At 54.6% G+C, this 15,620-nt stretch overlaps 1 protein-coding gene across 2 annotated transcripts; it reads right to left on the reverse strand.

Moving 5' to 3' along the window:
• Nucleotides 1-915: 915 nt before the first annotated feature.
• Nucleotides 916-9,402, reverse strand: FAM3A (FAM3 metabolism regulating signaling molecule A). Of its 2 annotated transcripts, XM_020893805.2 has the most exons (10): nucleotides 9,184-9,400; nucleotides 8,787-8,859; nucleotides 6,769-6,876; nucleotides 6,169-6,192; nucleotides 3,959-4,082; nucleotides 3,805-3,863; nucleotides 3,351-3,401; nucleotides 2,688-2,772; nucleotides 2,485-2,611; nucleotides 916-1,549 (listed from the first exon to the last, which is right to left on the reverse strand). In XM_020893805.2, the coding sequence occupies exons 2-10, from the start codon at nucleotides 8,797-8,799 to the stop codon at nucleotides 1,454-1,456; spliced, it is 687 nt and encodes a 228-aa protein (XP_020749464.1). In that variant the 5' UTR covers nucleotides 8,800-8,859; nucleotides 9,184-9,400; the 3' UTR covers nucleotides 916-1,453. The 2 variants fall into 2 exon arrangements, with proteins under 2 accessions (XP_020749464.1, XP_070319076.1); XM_070462975.1 differs by lacking the exon at nucleotides 6,169-6,192 and having other exon boundaries at nucleotides 9,184-9,402.
• Between the last annotated feature and the right edge of the window lie 6,218 nt (nucleotides 9,403-15,620).

Here is a 15,620-nt window from a genome sequence, read left to right on the forward strand (position 1 = left end):
TGGGAACCTAAAATTCCAGAAAACAAAGTCGACGTAGAAATGAAAACACCTCAAGTTCTTGGCACGGGGTCAGGCTGATCTTCAGCTCGTGTGATCACCATCTCCCAGGCAAGCAATCCAGGCCGCCCTCACATCTGCAACTCCCTGACCCTTCATGGCCGTGACCGTGGCCCCACAGCCACAGCCTCTCCTCCTGGGCCATCCCGGGCTTCTCTCTCTTCTGCGCCTCCTTAAATACCTTCCTTTTCTTTCTTTCTTTTTTTTTTAAATACCTTCCTTTTCTGATGATGCACTCATACTCTGGCAGCACTTAACCCCTAGAGGGGGACTCAGACGTCCACTGCCCCCCGCCACGGCACCCTTAATGCGACCTGGCTGGTGCCTGATGGATTCCTCTACCTGGGAAGTCCAAACTGCCTTCCCTCCTTTTCCTGACACCAGGCCATTTCTGCACCCCGTTGTGCACTTTTCCAGCAAAACTCCTTATCATTTCTTGCTGGTTCTCACCCAATGCAGGGAAATAGAGCTGTGATCTCTGAGAAGTGCCAAATGGCCCCCCACCTTGATCTCTCGTGCCCTGATTTCAAAGCTATCTAAAGCTGAGCACTGCGGGGAGACATGCCAGCTCTTGAGGGAGGCCGGGGCGGGAGGGGGAAGCCTCCTGGGCTGATTTGAATCTCCACTCCTGTCCCTACAGGCCTGGGTCCAAGGGATTCAGCCAGTTTCTGGCAGCCAGAATCAGTTTTCCAGGCAAAACTACAGGGATGCCCATTGGGCAGAGGGGCCTGTGGACGACATGTGCCCTGGAGACACAGGCCCCCTATGAAAGGTGTGGAGGCAAGTCGGTTGAGCCTTGAGGATGTGTCCCTCCCCCAGGACACCAACAACCCTGACTCTCCCTCTGAACACACTTCATTCTATTGGGGCCACCAGTTTATTAAGAGGTCAAGGAGAAGGCGGGCCCTCTGACAAACCACAGGGGTGGCCACCCGCCACTCCAGAGACTGCCATCAAGGCTACAACTTGAGCAGAGAGCTGGCCTGGCTCCAAGGTGGCCACCCCTCCCTGGAGGTGGCCAGGTGGCCCAGCATGACAAAAAACGCTGGAAACAGGCCTGGCCCATGGAGGCGCAAGGCACTCTGGGATGTAGAGGTTCTGGAAGGTGCCCGAACCTTCTAGGCAGCCACTACCAAACCCGGGGCTGCAGGTGCTTGGGACCCGCCTGGCTGGGAGCAGCTTTCAGAACAGGAGACGGGTACTTGGGGTTCCCCCCAGACACAAAGTGCAATGGGGTCTGCTGCGCAGCCCCACTACTGGTCACGGTCTGGTCGCTGGTCACCACCTCAAAGCCCCAACGTGCTGGGCGTGAGGTCGGGGCCTTAGCCCTGTGCTGGCGCCTCATCAGGGGCCGGGCACACGCAGCCTTGCTCAGTATCGTCTGTGAGCCTGGCCCCTAGCTGGCTGCGGGCCTCCTGGGAATGCAGCCCTCCATTTCCAGCGCCTCGGGCCAGCCTTCATACTTATTGGTGTGCTTGCTATTCTTCACGTGCTGTGGGGTAGAAGAAGGCATGGACTCAGTCCTCGGCCACCGGGGCCAGATAGACCCTCTGTCCCCTTGGGCTGGGGTCAACCAAGCGGGCACTCTCTGGGCACCCAGCCCCGTCTGCCAGTGCCTCAGTGTTTTCATGTAAAGATGGCGGCAGCTGTCCCCTTACAGCTGGAGGGGGTCAGCTTCTCGGAACTCCAGTGGGCCTGGCCCGTGCTGGGAAGGGAAGGACGGGGTGTGTCCCAGCCCTCACCTCACTCGCAGGGAGCCATTGAAAGCTGTGCCAAGAGTGAGGCCCAAAGGGACATTTCTTGTCTGGGAGCCGAGCCACTCTTTTGGCAGCCGGAGCCTTCCAGAAACCACTGGAATGGCCTGTTTGCCTTGCCCTGTTGTGGGTAGCAGGGTTTGGGGGCCTCACAATTATGGCAGCTGGGGAGCAGGGTGTACAGGGTGAACTGGAGTCCTGGGTTTGGCAGGGATGGGACATCACTGAGAGTCTTTTGGGGGTAGGGGTGGTACTGTATCATGTGGCATGAGGGATCTTAGTTCCCTGACCAGGGATAGAACCCATGCCCCCTGCCTCCTGCCCCTGACAGTGGAAGCAGGGAGTCTTAACCAAAGGACTGCTAAGACGTCTGGTGAGCATCTTGAAGATAGATAAGAGGAGGTGTCTTAACCGTGACTCTTGCTCATGTGAAAGCTTTCCCATTCAAAGGTTCTTTAGGGGGAATCCAGACAAGAGAGAGAAGATCAGTTACTGCCCTCCCTGTGCAGATGGTGAGGGAGCCGGGACCACCGTGGGGCAGGGGGAGGTGTGCTGGGCAGAATTTAGGGAAGGCTGTGGCATAAACAGAAGGGGACCTTGGAGGATGCAGGCCAGAGGGGCGGGAAGACTGCTCTGGGCCAGGCAGTGGGGGTACCAGGCTTTGTGCTCATACCTGCTCAAAGGGGCTCTTGTTCTGCACACCCTTGGCCCCCACAAACACCCAGCTGTCCCGGAAGGCCAGGTCTTTGACGTTCTTGCTGCCCAGATCACTGAAAAGTTTCCGGGTCTCTTCATTCATCCTGCCGCACAGAAGGAAGAGAGGTGAGCCATGACCCTAGATGGATGAGGCTGAGGTCGGCCTCGGCCATCACTTACTTGGTGGCTGGGTCGTCGTAGGAAGCCACAAACACCAGGGTGCCTTCGTGAAGCGGTCGGATGAACTTCAGCAGGTCGTTGACATCTGGGGGGATAGGTCCCATGGAGCACTGGCCACCTCTGAGCACCCCTCCCTCACCAACCCCTGTTCTTCAAATGAGGAAACTAAAGCAGGGAGCGGGCCAGGGATTCATGCCAAGCCAGGTCGCCAAGTAAGTTTAGGAACCAAATAAGAAGAAATAGAAGAGTTTAGGAAACAAGTAAGGAAAGAAAGAAAAAGGGAAGTTGCTCAGTCGTGGCTGACTCTTTGCAACCCCATGGACTGTAACCCACTGGGTTCCTTCGTCCATGGGATTTCTCCAGGCAAGTGTACTGGAGTGGGTTGCCATTTCCCTTCTCCAGGGGATCTTCCCGACCCAGGGATCAAACCCAGGTCTCCCACATTACAGGCAGATGCTTTACCATCTGAGCTACCAGGGAAGCCCAGAAAACAAGTAAGAAGCCAGGGCCAAATCCCTGACCGTGCACCGGTCCTTCTCCCCACCTTTACTGAATGCAAGGGAGTGCTTGAGCTGCTTGGGGGAACCTACAGAGGGAACAGCATTCAGGGCAAAGGCGCTGTCATTCCCACAGTCAGAAAGTGGTAGCGGCGGCCTGACTCACCTCCCGCCCACATGTCGAAGGCGCGGGCCTCAATGAGGTCTCCATTTACCCCTGGGTAGAGGGAAGAATTGGGCACTGCTGCAGGAGCTGCCAGGGTGATGCCACTTGGAGCCCACCAGAATCAGCAGCCCTTCCAAAAGCTCCCCCCGGCCACACCCCCAACATGTGCATGCCCACCGTGCTGCTGGTTCACATGCCAGGACCCACCCGAGAATGCCAGGCATTGGTGGCCCTCTGGGGGCTCCCCAGGCAGCAGCCTCCCATCCCTGTAAAGTTTGAGATCTTCATTGCTACCCTGCTCTCATCCATCGGGTCACCACTTCTGTGGAGCCTTCAGTTTCCACACACCACCCCCCACTGCCTCAGGGCCCACTGGGACTCCCAGAGTGGGCATGTGGACAGAGGGTGGCAGGCTGCCACCCAGCTTTGTGTCTCTGCTCCGTGGGGAACTCACCATTCACCAGGGCGATGTTCAGTCCCCGGCCCACGTTGTCCTTGACACTGCTCATGAGCCTGGTAGGGGGACAGAGCTTTCCAATGGCCCATAAACGGCACACAGCCCCTGCTTCCCTCCCTGCCCCACCCCTGCCCCGTCCCGAGAGGCTCACATCCTGTCTTCCAGGCAGATCTTGGGTCCAATGACATTGGCAGCGCCACTGACCATACGGAAGGCCAGGTGCTCCTCGGGGCACGGCTGGGGCAGACCGCATTTGTACTTCCTGGCCCGCGGCTCTGTGGGGACAACCAGCGTGATTCCTGGGCCTGGCCCTGGAGGCACTGGACACCTGAGAGGGGGTGGTCAGGCCCAGCCCATAGGGACGAATGAGTGATCACAGACCAGGGAACTGGGGTGCGGAGGAGACATGGCTCAGGTAGAGGTCAGGGACCCCCAGGGAGGCTCTTTGGCCACTGGTGGGAGAACAGAGGATAGTAGGAGAGCCACCAGGAGGATGGTGTGTTACGAGGTGAACTGTGTTCCCACAGAAGAGGCTCTGAAGCCCCAGGACCTCAAAACGTGACCTTCAGTGGAAACAAGGTTACTGACATAATAATTCATTTAGAGGAGATCACCCTGGAATAGGGTAGGCCCTAAATCTAATGACTGGAGAAGGAAATGGCAACCTGCTCCAGTACTCTTGCCTGGAAAATCCCATGGACAGAGGAGCCTGGTAGGCTACAGCCCATGGGGTCACAAAGAGTTGGACATGACTGAGCGACTTCACTAATCACTTTAAATCTAATGACTTGTGGTCTTAGAAGACAGAAGACACAGACGTGGAGAAGGCCACGTGAAGATGGGCGTTGAGACAGAAGGGATGAAGTCACAAGCCAGGAGCCACCTGGGGCTACCAGAAGCTGGAAGATGCCAGAAGGAGCCTCCCCTGGAGCCTCTGGGATGAGAGTAGCCTTTCAATACCTAGATCTCAGACTTGGAGCTTCCGGAACAGAAAGAATACCCTTCTACTGTTTAAGCCACCCAGTTTCTGCCATTTTGGTATGGCCACCCCAGGAAATTGATACAGAGTTCGAGACCAGGAAGTGCGGTGCTACTGTAATAAATCCCCCAAAATGTGGAAATGGCTTTCCAACTGGGTAATGGGTAGAGGCTGTAGGATTCTGAGGTACTTCTTAGAAAAGGTCTAGATTGCCTTGAAGAGACTGTTAGTAGACATATGGCCATTAGAGGTAATTCTGCTAAGGGCTCAGAAAGAAGGGAGAAGAACAGTAGAGAAAGCTTCTACCCTAGTGAAGAATACACACATCACTGTGCCCAGAATGTCACTAGAAATGTGAATGCTAAAGGTGCTTCTGGTGAACTCTCAGACAGAAATGAGGAATGTGTTCGAGGACACTGGCCAAAAGGCCACCCTTGTCATCAAGTGGAAAGGAACTTGGCCAAATTGTGTTCTAGTGTTTTGTGGAAGGTACAACTCATGAGAGCTGAACTTGGAGATTTCTAAGCAGAGTGTTGAGGATTTCTCCTTGTCACTCACAATAACATGGGAGGGAAGAGTGGCCAGTTAAACATGAAAGAACCAGAAGTGAAGGTCTGGAAAATTCTCAGCTCAACCATATTGCAAAAAAAAAAAAAAAAAAAAAAATGAGAAGGGCATGCTCAGGAGACAACACCCAGGGTGTGGCTGGACAACTGTTTGTTAAGAGCTAGGCGGGTGACTTGTGGACCCACTCAGCTGTGTCAGCAGAAACCAGGAGAGAGAGACGACGTTATCCAGGAATGATCTGGAGGACTCTCTAGTCTATAGCTTAGACCCTCATGAATTCCACAGGAGATCAACAAGGATTTTAAGACTTGTATACAAGTAGGAACACTTCCAGGCTGGACTGAGAGAGACAGACAAAGGATGGAAGGGAGGAAGGATAATTCCAAGGGCAAGTCAATAGCTGCAGAGGCCACAGTTGGCTTGGGCCCAGAGGGAGGGTAAGATCGTCCTCTGTGTTCCAGAGCCCCACCAACCTCCACCCCCTCAAAGGCCCAGGGATTCTTCTTAGGCTTTGAAATGGAATGGATCTGCCCTGCTGGGATTTGGACTTGCTTGAGACTGATGACCTCTTTATTCCTTACAATTCCTCCCTTTCAGAATGGTGATGTCTACCCTATGCCTGACCCCCTAGGTATTCTGGAAGGAGGTAACTTGTTCTCTGGACTCCCAGCGTGCAAGCATCTCCAGTGGGCTATAATATGGGGAGGGGTAAATGGAGAAGAGAAACCCTGGTGGGCTGGGTACAAGCATGGCTGTCACAAAGGTGGTCAGAGGGGGTAGGCACACTGCAGGAGCAGTGGTGAGAGGAACCTTACCTGCAGTCACTGAGTTCTCTTGGCCTGTGGGTACAGAGAGTTGTTTCTGTTAGTAGGGCAGCCTGGTCCTGTACCAGGAAGTCAACGTGGAGGGCAAGCCAGGATCAGGGGCCAGGGTCTATGCCTGGCACATACATTTCTGGGCAAGTCTAAACGTTCACATGCAAAGCTCTCTGCTCCAGGAAAGGGTAGATGGGACTCGTGAACAGTCCTTAGAGATGAGGTGTCCCCGGCAAGAAGGGGTCAAGTTCCCTCCCCATCTCAGAACCCAGTGGAAAGCCTCCGGGGACCAACAAGGGTGTCATCCCCAAGTTTCAGCCGAGGCCCCCCCAACCCCCTACTCAGGCCCCAGTGACTCCAACTGAACTGAATGAATTCTAATGAGTGGGGATTGGTGTGTCCAGCCAAAGCAACTGGGTGGTAAGGGTCAGGCTATGCCGGACACCAAGAGGCAGACCAGCAGGGAAAGCTCTTGGTGTCCCCCCGGGAGAGACAGACAAACCAGACCGCTGCCAGCCCTGTCCTGAGCCTCAGTCTGCAGGTCCAGGTGCCTGCCGCCAGCAACCCTCATAGCGGGGCGAGGGAAAGTCCCACACTCACTGGTGAAGAGTTGCTGGATCCGAGGAAAGCCAAGGCCACCGAGGAGGATGCTGACTATGATCCAGGTGACAGCCACGGTGATGACCAGGGCCACGATGCGAAGGGGACCTGGAGGCAGGACAGACGTGAGCAAGGCCACCTCTGAGGGCAGCGAGCTCCCAGACGACCCTAGGCCTTCTCATGAGCGGATCTCCTCATCTCCTGAGGAGGAAGGGATGGGAGAACAGAAAGGGGGGGGACCTGTGGCCGCCCACCAGGCATGAGAGGAGGATCAGCTCCTGGTGGGTGAAGGAGGAAAGACCACTGCACCTGGAAGGCTCTTGGCTTGGTTCTCCCTGGTGGTGTGGAGGGGACTTCCAGAGCCCCTGCTCGAGAGGGCTTTGCCCCCTTCCCGTGCTGATGGAGAAGCCCCCTAACCCTTGAGGTCCCCATGCATTTGAGTCTCCACCGCCCTGCCCTCCTTTCTCCTGCAATGATGGAGGAGAAGGCTCCTACCCCTTTAGAAGGCCAGGCAGCCCTCACTTCCCCTGCTGTGAGCTGGGCACCCAGCTCCCCACCCTGCCCAGGGTTCTTGGAATAGCTCACTCTGTCTCACTCTTCGTCCTCTATTGTCATTATCTCCCATCCTCCGAAGATGCAGGAGGACAGGCCTCCTTGGGGATTACGTCCCCAGATGGCCTGCTGGCCTCCATCCGCTCCCTTTCTCTCCTCGCAGGCCCCTCCAGAGTCACATAGACTGGTTCCTTCCTCCTTGCATAGACTTCCCTCCTGGTCCCTCTGTCTTCCGATCTCCTCCCCTCTGCCCGGGCTTCCATCAGCCCAATAGGACAGCCTGTCGCCAAGGCTCCCAGTGCGGGACCTTCTTGGGGTCAGCGCCCCGGGGTTATCTGTGGGCCCTCGTTGTCTCCAGGCTGAAGCCCTCCTGCAGAAACCCTTTTGGGCTGGCACCCTGGAAGTCCATAGGATGCTCCTCACCCTTCTTGTCCTCTGAGACTCTGCCCTGAAGACTTGTGTTGTCCTGGTTTCTGTCCCACATGGCCTTCTCATCTCCTTCCATGGACTCTTCCCAGATCATGTCATCCATTCTCCTTGTCCTTAACGTTTATCTCTGGCTCTGTCCTGTCTTCTGAGCCATATCTATATAGCCAACTGCTACTTTACTATTGCTATTTGGATATTTCACGGGTGTCTCAAACTAAATATTAAAACAGAACTCATCTTCTCTCTTCTACCCCAAATAAGTAAACTCTATTCTTCCGGTATTTTGTCTTTCAGCAAATGATCCCTCCATTCATACAGTGCAGCAAGTGAAAACATGGCAGAATGACACTGGGGAATCCCCAAATCCTGTGTCCATACCCTTCTCTCACTCTCCCCTCCTGCCGCAACTATCTGTATAAGTTCCCTCCTCTGCTCCCAGCCTTGAACTGACATTCACAGAGCAGTGAGTGACTCTTGTTTTCCCAGCTCAGCCCTGACCACTCTTGAGGCCACATTTTCCCAGCCAGTTCCTCATGGGCCAGCTTCCCTTGGATACATTCATAGTGCTGCAACCTTCGCCACTAGGAAGTCCACCCCGAAACTGATGGGACCCCAAGCCTGCTTTGTCTCAACTGTCCAGGCAACAGCAGAACTGGCAGTGGGTTCCCATCAGAGCCCAGGGCCACTTTGATCAGCTTCTTGTCTAAGACCACTGCATCTCCCTGTCCACCCAGCTGCTGCACTCCTTGGGGCGTCTCTCACATAGCTCTTTTTTCCAAAGAGTGGCCAGTCACCCCGTTTGGGAGAAACAGACTATCATACCACTCTTCAAACGACTGAGAGAGCTGGGAGCTGAAGTCCTCAGAAGTGAAAGGATTTGCTCAAGGTCATTGCACTAGTGTTTCTGCAAAACCCAACAAACCCAGTGGTCCCCTCACTCCTGCCCTCCCCGCCCTGCCAGAAAGACCTCCGGGCAGCTGGGCCTCCAGCCGAGTCTGCTTTCCAAGTCTCTCCCTTTCACGGTGGAAGCCACCCACCTGCCAACCTCATGTCCACTTCTCTCGCTGGGCTGGGGCAGCCGGCAGGTGCAGCCTTTGGGGACCCTGCGCTCTGGGGAGGGGGCAACAAAGCAGAACAGCAGGTTTGGGTGGCGGTCAGGGACGACCTCGTGGTGGGCCCCAGTTATGGTGTGGGCGTGATCGGTGGATTTGCTGGTCCAACTCCCTGGTCAGGCCCCTCGGGGAGGTGGAGAGGAGCCCGGCTGGGACTGGAGGGAATGCGGGAAACGGGCGGCTCACGATCGAGACCCCGGGAGCCTCTGGGATTGGAGAGTGGAAGTGGTTCTCCCAGATGCGGGTCCCTCCCGCGGGAGGCCGCCCCCACCCCTCCGGGCATGGAGGCCGGCGACGCGGGCCGGGCCGGCCGGAGACTTGCCTGACGACGCGGGGGAGGGATGTGAGCCGGATCGGGGGCAGCGTCGTGAGGCCAGCCGCCTCGCTGTACTTGGCGAAGCCAGGGAACTGCGCGGGGCAGCTCGAGAGGCCCGGCAATGGCAACCCGAGGCGAGAGCACGGCCCGCGACTGCCACCGCCGTCACCGGCTAGCTCTGGGCAGCCGGCTACCGGGTAGGAGGGGCCCGAATTGGCCCCACCCCCGACGCGCGCTCCGGCGGAGCCCCCGGGCAGGGTTCCGGAGGGGAGGGGCCACGGTCGGCCCCGTCCCTGACGTCTCCCCTGAGACTTCACTCAGCGGTGAGAGCCCCGCCTTTCCCAGGCTTTGAGGGCGGGGCTACGCTCCTGCAGTGTGCTCAGATCTGAAGCCTACAAATGGGCGGCGGGATTCGGGTGCGTAATGAGAAATTCTTTCAAAGTTCAAATCTGTACGTTTTCGCAACACAGAGTGGCAGAGGCGTGTCTGGGGAAACTGCAGGATGCGACGATCCAGGAGCCAGCAGGCTCAGCCTTGAGCGGCCTCCCTGCTGGCCGGTCTGTTTACCTGAGAGCGGCATGCTCACACGCGCTTACCTCCTGCCTGCTTGCCCAGCCTCCTTCAGGAAGGCACCCCGGACCCCGCCTGGGGCACCCTGATCACCGCCTGGGGCACCCTGATCACTTCCCGGGCTGGGAGAGCTGGGGCTACCCTGTAGCCTGAACCCATCGGTCTGGAGTGTCTGCAGCCCGGCGGCGTGAGAACCACAGAAACGTTCGTGCCCTTTGACCCAATGACCTCACTTATGGGAAAATTCCCTAAGGAAAGAACCAAAAATACCAGAGAAAGTTGATAGAACTAGACAAGTGACAGAGCTCTGGTTAGCATACAGGAACTTCTACACTGGCATCCACAACACTCCTCCCCACCCCCCCATTCTCCCTACAAGATCAAGGTGATGTTTCAGTCCCCCGCTGCAGCTGTCAGCGATTAGTATTTGGGATCATGTAGTACTGATCATTTGCCAAGCTCTCACCTATCTGAGATCATGGCATCCGATCCCATCACTTCATGGGGAAAGAATGGAAATGGTGATAGACTTTATTTTCCTGGGCTCCAAAATCACTGCAAATGTTGACTGCAGCTATGAAATTCAAATATGCTGGCTCCTTGGAAGAAAAGTTATCACAAACCTAGACAAGTATTAAAAAGCAGAGACAGCACTTTGCCAACAAAGGTCCATCTAGTCAAAGCTATGGTTTTTCCAGTAGTCATGTATGGATGTGAGAGTTGGACTATAAAGAAAGCTGAGCGCTGAAGAATTGATGCTTTTAAACTGTGGTGCTGAAGACTCTTGAGAGTCCCTTGGACTGCAGGGAGATCAAACCAGTCAATCCTAAAGGAAATCAGTCCTAAATATTTATTGGAAGGACTGATGCTGAAGCTGAAGCTCCAGTACTTTGGCCACCTGATGCGAAGAACTGACTCATTGGAAAAGACCCTGATGTTGGGAAAGATTGAATGCAGGAGGAGAAGGGGACAACAGAGGATGAGATGGTTGGATGGCATCACCAACTCAATGGACATGAGTTTGAGCAAACTCCGGGAGATGGTGAAGGACAGGGAAGCCTGGGATGCTGCAGTCCATGGGGTCACAAAAAGTCAGACATGACTGACAGGACAACACCACCTGTCTGTGAGTACCAAGCCCTGGGCACCATGCCATCCTCGCTGGTCTTTCCTGCAATGATGGGTGTTGTGGTGCCCAATAGCCGAAGCTGGAGGCTGGTCCCCACTCTGGAGCTGCCAGCCAGGCACCAGGCAGCGAGGAGACTGCTAGTGCTTAGAGGACTCTGTTTACTTCTTGCTCAGAGCAGACATTTTGGAAAGGCTGGTTTAATGAGTCCCCCTGAGGGCCAAACGACACATTCATCAACCCCAGGGATACCACACTGGTGCAGGGCCAGAGGCCCAGGACTCCTCCCCAGTCTTCTGTGCTTCAGGGGGTGGCTTTGTTTCTCTGGGAATATTTTTCTACAGGGACTTAGAGAGGATGAGACCTTCGCAACCCACATGCCCCAGTGCAGAATATCCCCACTGGGCCCTCCTGCTCATCCCCAGGGCAGCTCCCATAGCCGCAGTGCTAGTTTCCGGTGTTTGCTTGGCTCCTTGTGCCAACTGTGGGCACCCAGAACCCACACCCTCAGCCGATCCCTCGTTGCCCTCTCTGTGCAGATGCTGCATGCGGAGTTGTCAAGTGACAGGGCTCACGGGGGCCTGTGTGCTCATGCCCTTGTGCTGGCATCTCCTGCCTCTACTTCCAAGTAGGCACCCGGAGCTGAGGTAACAGGTGACTGTCTGCAAATGGGACCTCTTGCCTGGACCTTAGATTAGGCAACTGGGTCGCCAGTGACAGTTGAATGCCCTCACCCAAGGAAGGCCACCTCTGCCACTGCCAGAGTAGGTACCAAGGTGTGCCTCAGTGAGGCCCTAAGGACTATTCAGGGATGAGGGGACCAGTGACTGTCCTCACAGGGTCCTCCCCCGCTTCAAGCTTGTGCGCCTTGTAGGCACCTGGAAAGGAGGTGACAGTTGAATGCTCTTAACCAGAACCAGTAATGGAGAAAGGGAAAGATATACTCAATTGAACACAGAGTTCCAAAGAATAGCAAGGAGAGATAAGAAAGGCTTCTTAAGTGAACAATGCAAAGAAAGAGGAAAACAATAGAATGGGAAAGACTAGAGAGCTCTTAAAAAAATTAGAGACACCAAGGGAACATTTCATGCAAAGATGGGCATGGACCTAACAGAAGCAGAAGATATTAAGAAGAGGTAGCAAGAATACATAGAACTATACAAAAAGGTCTTAATGACCCAGATAACCACAATGGTGTGGTCACTCACCTAGAGCCAGACATCCTGGAGTGTGAGGTCAAGTGGGCCTTAGGAAGCATCATATGAACAAAGCTAGTGGAGGTGATGGAATTCCAGTTGAGCTGTTTCAAATCCTAAAAGATGATGCTGTTGGAAGTGCTGCACTCAATGTGCCAGTAAATTTGGAAAACTCAGCAGTGGCCACAGGACTGCAAAAGGTCAGTTTTCATTCCAATCACAAAAAAAGGCAATGCCAAAGAATGTTCAAACTACCATACAATTGCACTCATTTCACATGCTAGCAAAGTAATGCTCAAAATCCTTCAAGCTAGGCTTCAATAGTATGTGAACTGAGAACTTCCAGATGTACAAGCTGGATTTAGAAAAGGCAGAGGAACCAGAGATCAAATTGCCAACATCTGTTGGATCACAGAAAAAGAGAATTTCAGAAAAACATCTACTTCTGCTTCATTGACTACACTAAAGCCTTTGACTGTGTGGATCACAACAAACTGAAAAATTCTTAAAGAGATGGGAATACCAGACCACCTGACCTGCCTCCTAAGAAACCTGTATGCAGGTCAGGAAGCAACAGTTAGAACTGGACATAGAACAACAGACTGGTTCCAAATAGGAAAAGGAGTACGTCAAGGCTGTATATTGTCACCCTGATTGTTTAACTTATTTGCATAGTACATCATGAGAAATGCCACGCTGGATGGATCACAAGCTGGAATCAAGACTGCTGGGAGAAATATCAATAACCTCAGATATGCAGATGATACCACCCTTATGGCAGGAAGCAAAGAGGAACTAAGGAGCCTCTTGATGAGGTGAAAGAGAAGAGTGAAAAAAGCTGGCTTCAAACTCAACATTCAAAAAACTAAGATCATGGCATCTGGTTCCATCACTTCATGGCAAATGGATGGGGAAACAATGGAAACAGTGACCAACTATTTTCTTGGGCTCCACAATCACTACAGATGGTGCCTTCAGCCATGAAGTTAAAAGACGCTTGCTCCTTAGAAGAAAAACTATGACAAAACTAGACAGCGTATTAAAAAGCAGAGACATCATTTTGCTGACAAAGTTCCATCTAGTCAAAGCTATGGTTTTTCTAGTAGTCATGTACAGATGTGAGAGTTGGACCATAAAAAAGGCTGAGTGCCAAAGAATTGATGCTTTCAAACTGTGGTGCTGGAGAAGACTCTTGAGAGTCCCTTGGACAGCAAGGAGATCAAACCAGTCAATCCTAAAGGAAATCAACCCTGAATACTCATTGGAAAGACTGATGCTGAAGCTGAAGCTCCAATACTTTGGCCACCTGATGCAAAGAGCCAACTCTCATTGGAAAAGACCCTGATGCTGGGAAAGACTGAGGACAGGAGAAGGGGACGACAGAGGATGAGATGGTTGGATGGCATCACCGACTCAATGGACATGAGTTTGAGCAAACTCAGGGAGATGGTGAAGGACAGGGAAGCCTGGTGTACTGCAGTCTATGTGTTCTCAAGGAGCCAGACACGCCTGAGTGAATGAACAACCACCAGAATCTCATGCCTCTTCTGCATTGCAAGCTCCTAGAGCCAAGATTACAGCTACTGTCCCTCTCAGGTCCTTCATCAGCACTGGGCATCCGGTGATAGTCGAGCATCCTTACCAGGGCCCTCTCATCTCTGCCACAGGGTAGCGCCCAGATCTGAGCTATCCACTAACTGCCATGGCCTGGGTCCTCTGTCATGGTGGGGACACTCAAGAGAGGGTCAGATCAGGGGTCCCCACCCCACCCTCCCTGATCCCACGTTGTCATCACATGTTGGGGGCCCAGGAGGAGCTTAATCTCTCCTCCACTTCCAGTTCCTGCCCCTTTGTGGATCCTCCATGCTGTTGTGTCCTCCTCAGTGACGCCATGCTGGAAGGTTTCCCAAGGGGCTTGGGACGACTCTCCCCAGCACTCAACTCTACTGGGTCCCCCAAAGTCTGTAGGTGTCTGTGGAGCTGTGTCAGGGGGTCCTGAGCACAAAGACCCCAACAGGATCAAGAAAAGCTCTTTCGTTTCTTTGCTTTTTCCCCTGAGGGCTTCCCTGGTGGCTCAGATGGTAAAGAATCCGCCTGCAATGCCAGAGACCTGGTTCGATCCCTGGGTGGGGAAGATCCCCTGGAGAAGGGAATGGCAACCCACTCCAGTGTTCTTGCCTGGAGAATTCCATGGACAGAGGAGTCTGGTGGGCTACAGTCCACAGGGTCATGAAGAATCAGACATGACTGAGCTACTAAGCACAGCTTCTGGCCTCTGTGGGCACACAGCTGCCCCATAGCGTCCAGGACAGGACAGGACTCTCTGTAGCTATGCAGGAGCCAGAGCATTAGAGAGGAGCAAAGGGATCTCTAGAGGACACCCTCTGTGACTCTTCACTACTCACTGCCCCTTCCTCAGGCTGGCACAGGGAAGAGAACCAAGGCCAGCGTCCCCACCCCAAATGAAGTGTGGCCTCTCGGCCTGTCCACATGGGGCCTTCTCAGCTGCTCCGTGAGGACCTGAAGGCACCATGGGGTCTGGATTCCAGCTGTCCCTGGCTCAGCAAGTCCTTCTGCTCTGTCTAGGTCCACGTGAACCTGGTGGTCTCCCTACACAGCTCAAGTGAGGAGCCACGGTGGCCAAACTCTTGCCAACAAACAGCCTGCAGGCCTGGCCCCACGGTCACAGGCCTCCCTGGCCCCGTGACCCCTGATAGCCATGGGGACTCGGGGAGTGGACCTTTCCTGCCCAGGTCTCATGTTGGGCGGCTGGCTTGGTCCTTCCATGAAACATCCTGGCAAACGAGGAGCATCCTATCTGTGTGCTTCAGGTCAGCCACACGTCCCAGAACTCAGGCTCAGGGCAGGGACCACAGGAGCGGCTGCAGCCCCCTTCCTGGTTCTTTGTTGAGGGGACGGGCTGGACAGATGCCCGGGTGGTGGGGCGGCACTGTGTTTGGTGGGCAGGCTCACCTGGCCCCTTGGGACGTGCCCTTGTTCAGCAATGAGGCATGTGCAGAGATAATCCGGCTAGTTGAGATTAAGCTTATCCTGGGGGAGATCGGGCCTGCAGTCCAGGATGACTGGTGTCCTAGTTAAGGGAGAAGCTTATGTGAAGACGGAGCCAGAGGTGGCCAGGCTCAAGGAAGCCAGCAGAGCCCCTGGAGTGTGCCTGCCCTTGGTCTCAGCTGTGTGCCTCTCCGTGGTGTCAGGCTGTTGTGTGCCCTGGACTCGCCTGTCCCCCTTGGTTTCTGCCCCCAAGTCCCTTAGCCACTCCTTCCTAAATACTTTATCGTGGCAGGAGTGGGGGGCGGGTAAAGGAACATGACCTGTTCTCATGCCGCAAGTGGTCTTCTGATAAGATCCTATAGCTCGGTTGGGGCGGGATGTGTGGTCAGGGGCGGAGGTCACCCATGTGCCCACCCAACCCGGTGGCAAGGGAAGTGGGCGTTGGGGCGAGCCGATGCTGGGGACAGGGCAGGTGGACAGGCAGCCGCAGGGTTGCCCTTCCACAGTCGCAGGAGGCAAGAAAGGACCCAGAGCCGGGTGGC

Source organism: Odocoileus virginianus, unplaced genomic scaffold (genome assembly GCF_023699985.2).
Source record: "Odocoileus virginianus isolate 20LAN1187 ecotype Illinois unplaced genomic scaffold, Ovbor_1.2 Unplaced_Scaffold_18, whole genome shotgun sequence".
In the NCBI taxonomy this organism is placed as follows: Eukaryota; Metazoa; Chordata; class Mammalia; order Artiodactyla; family Cervidae; genus Odocoileus; species Odocoileus virginianus.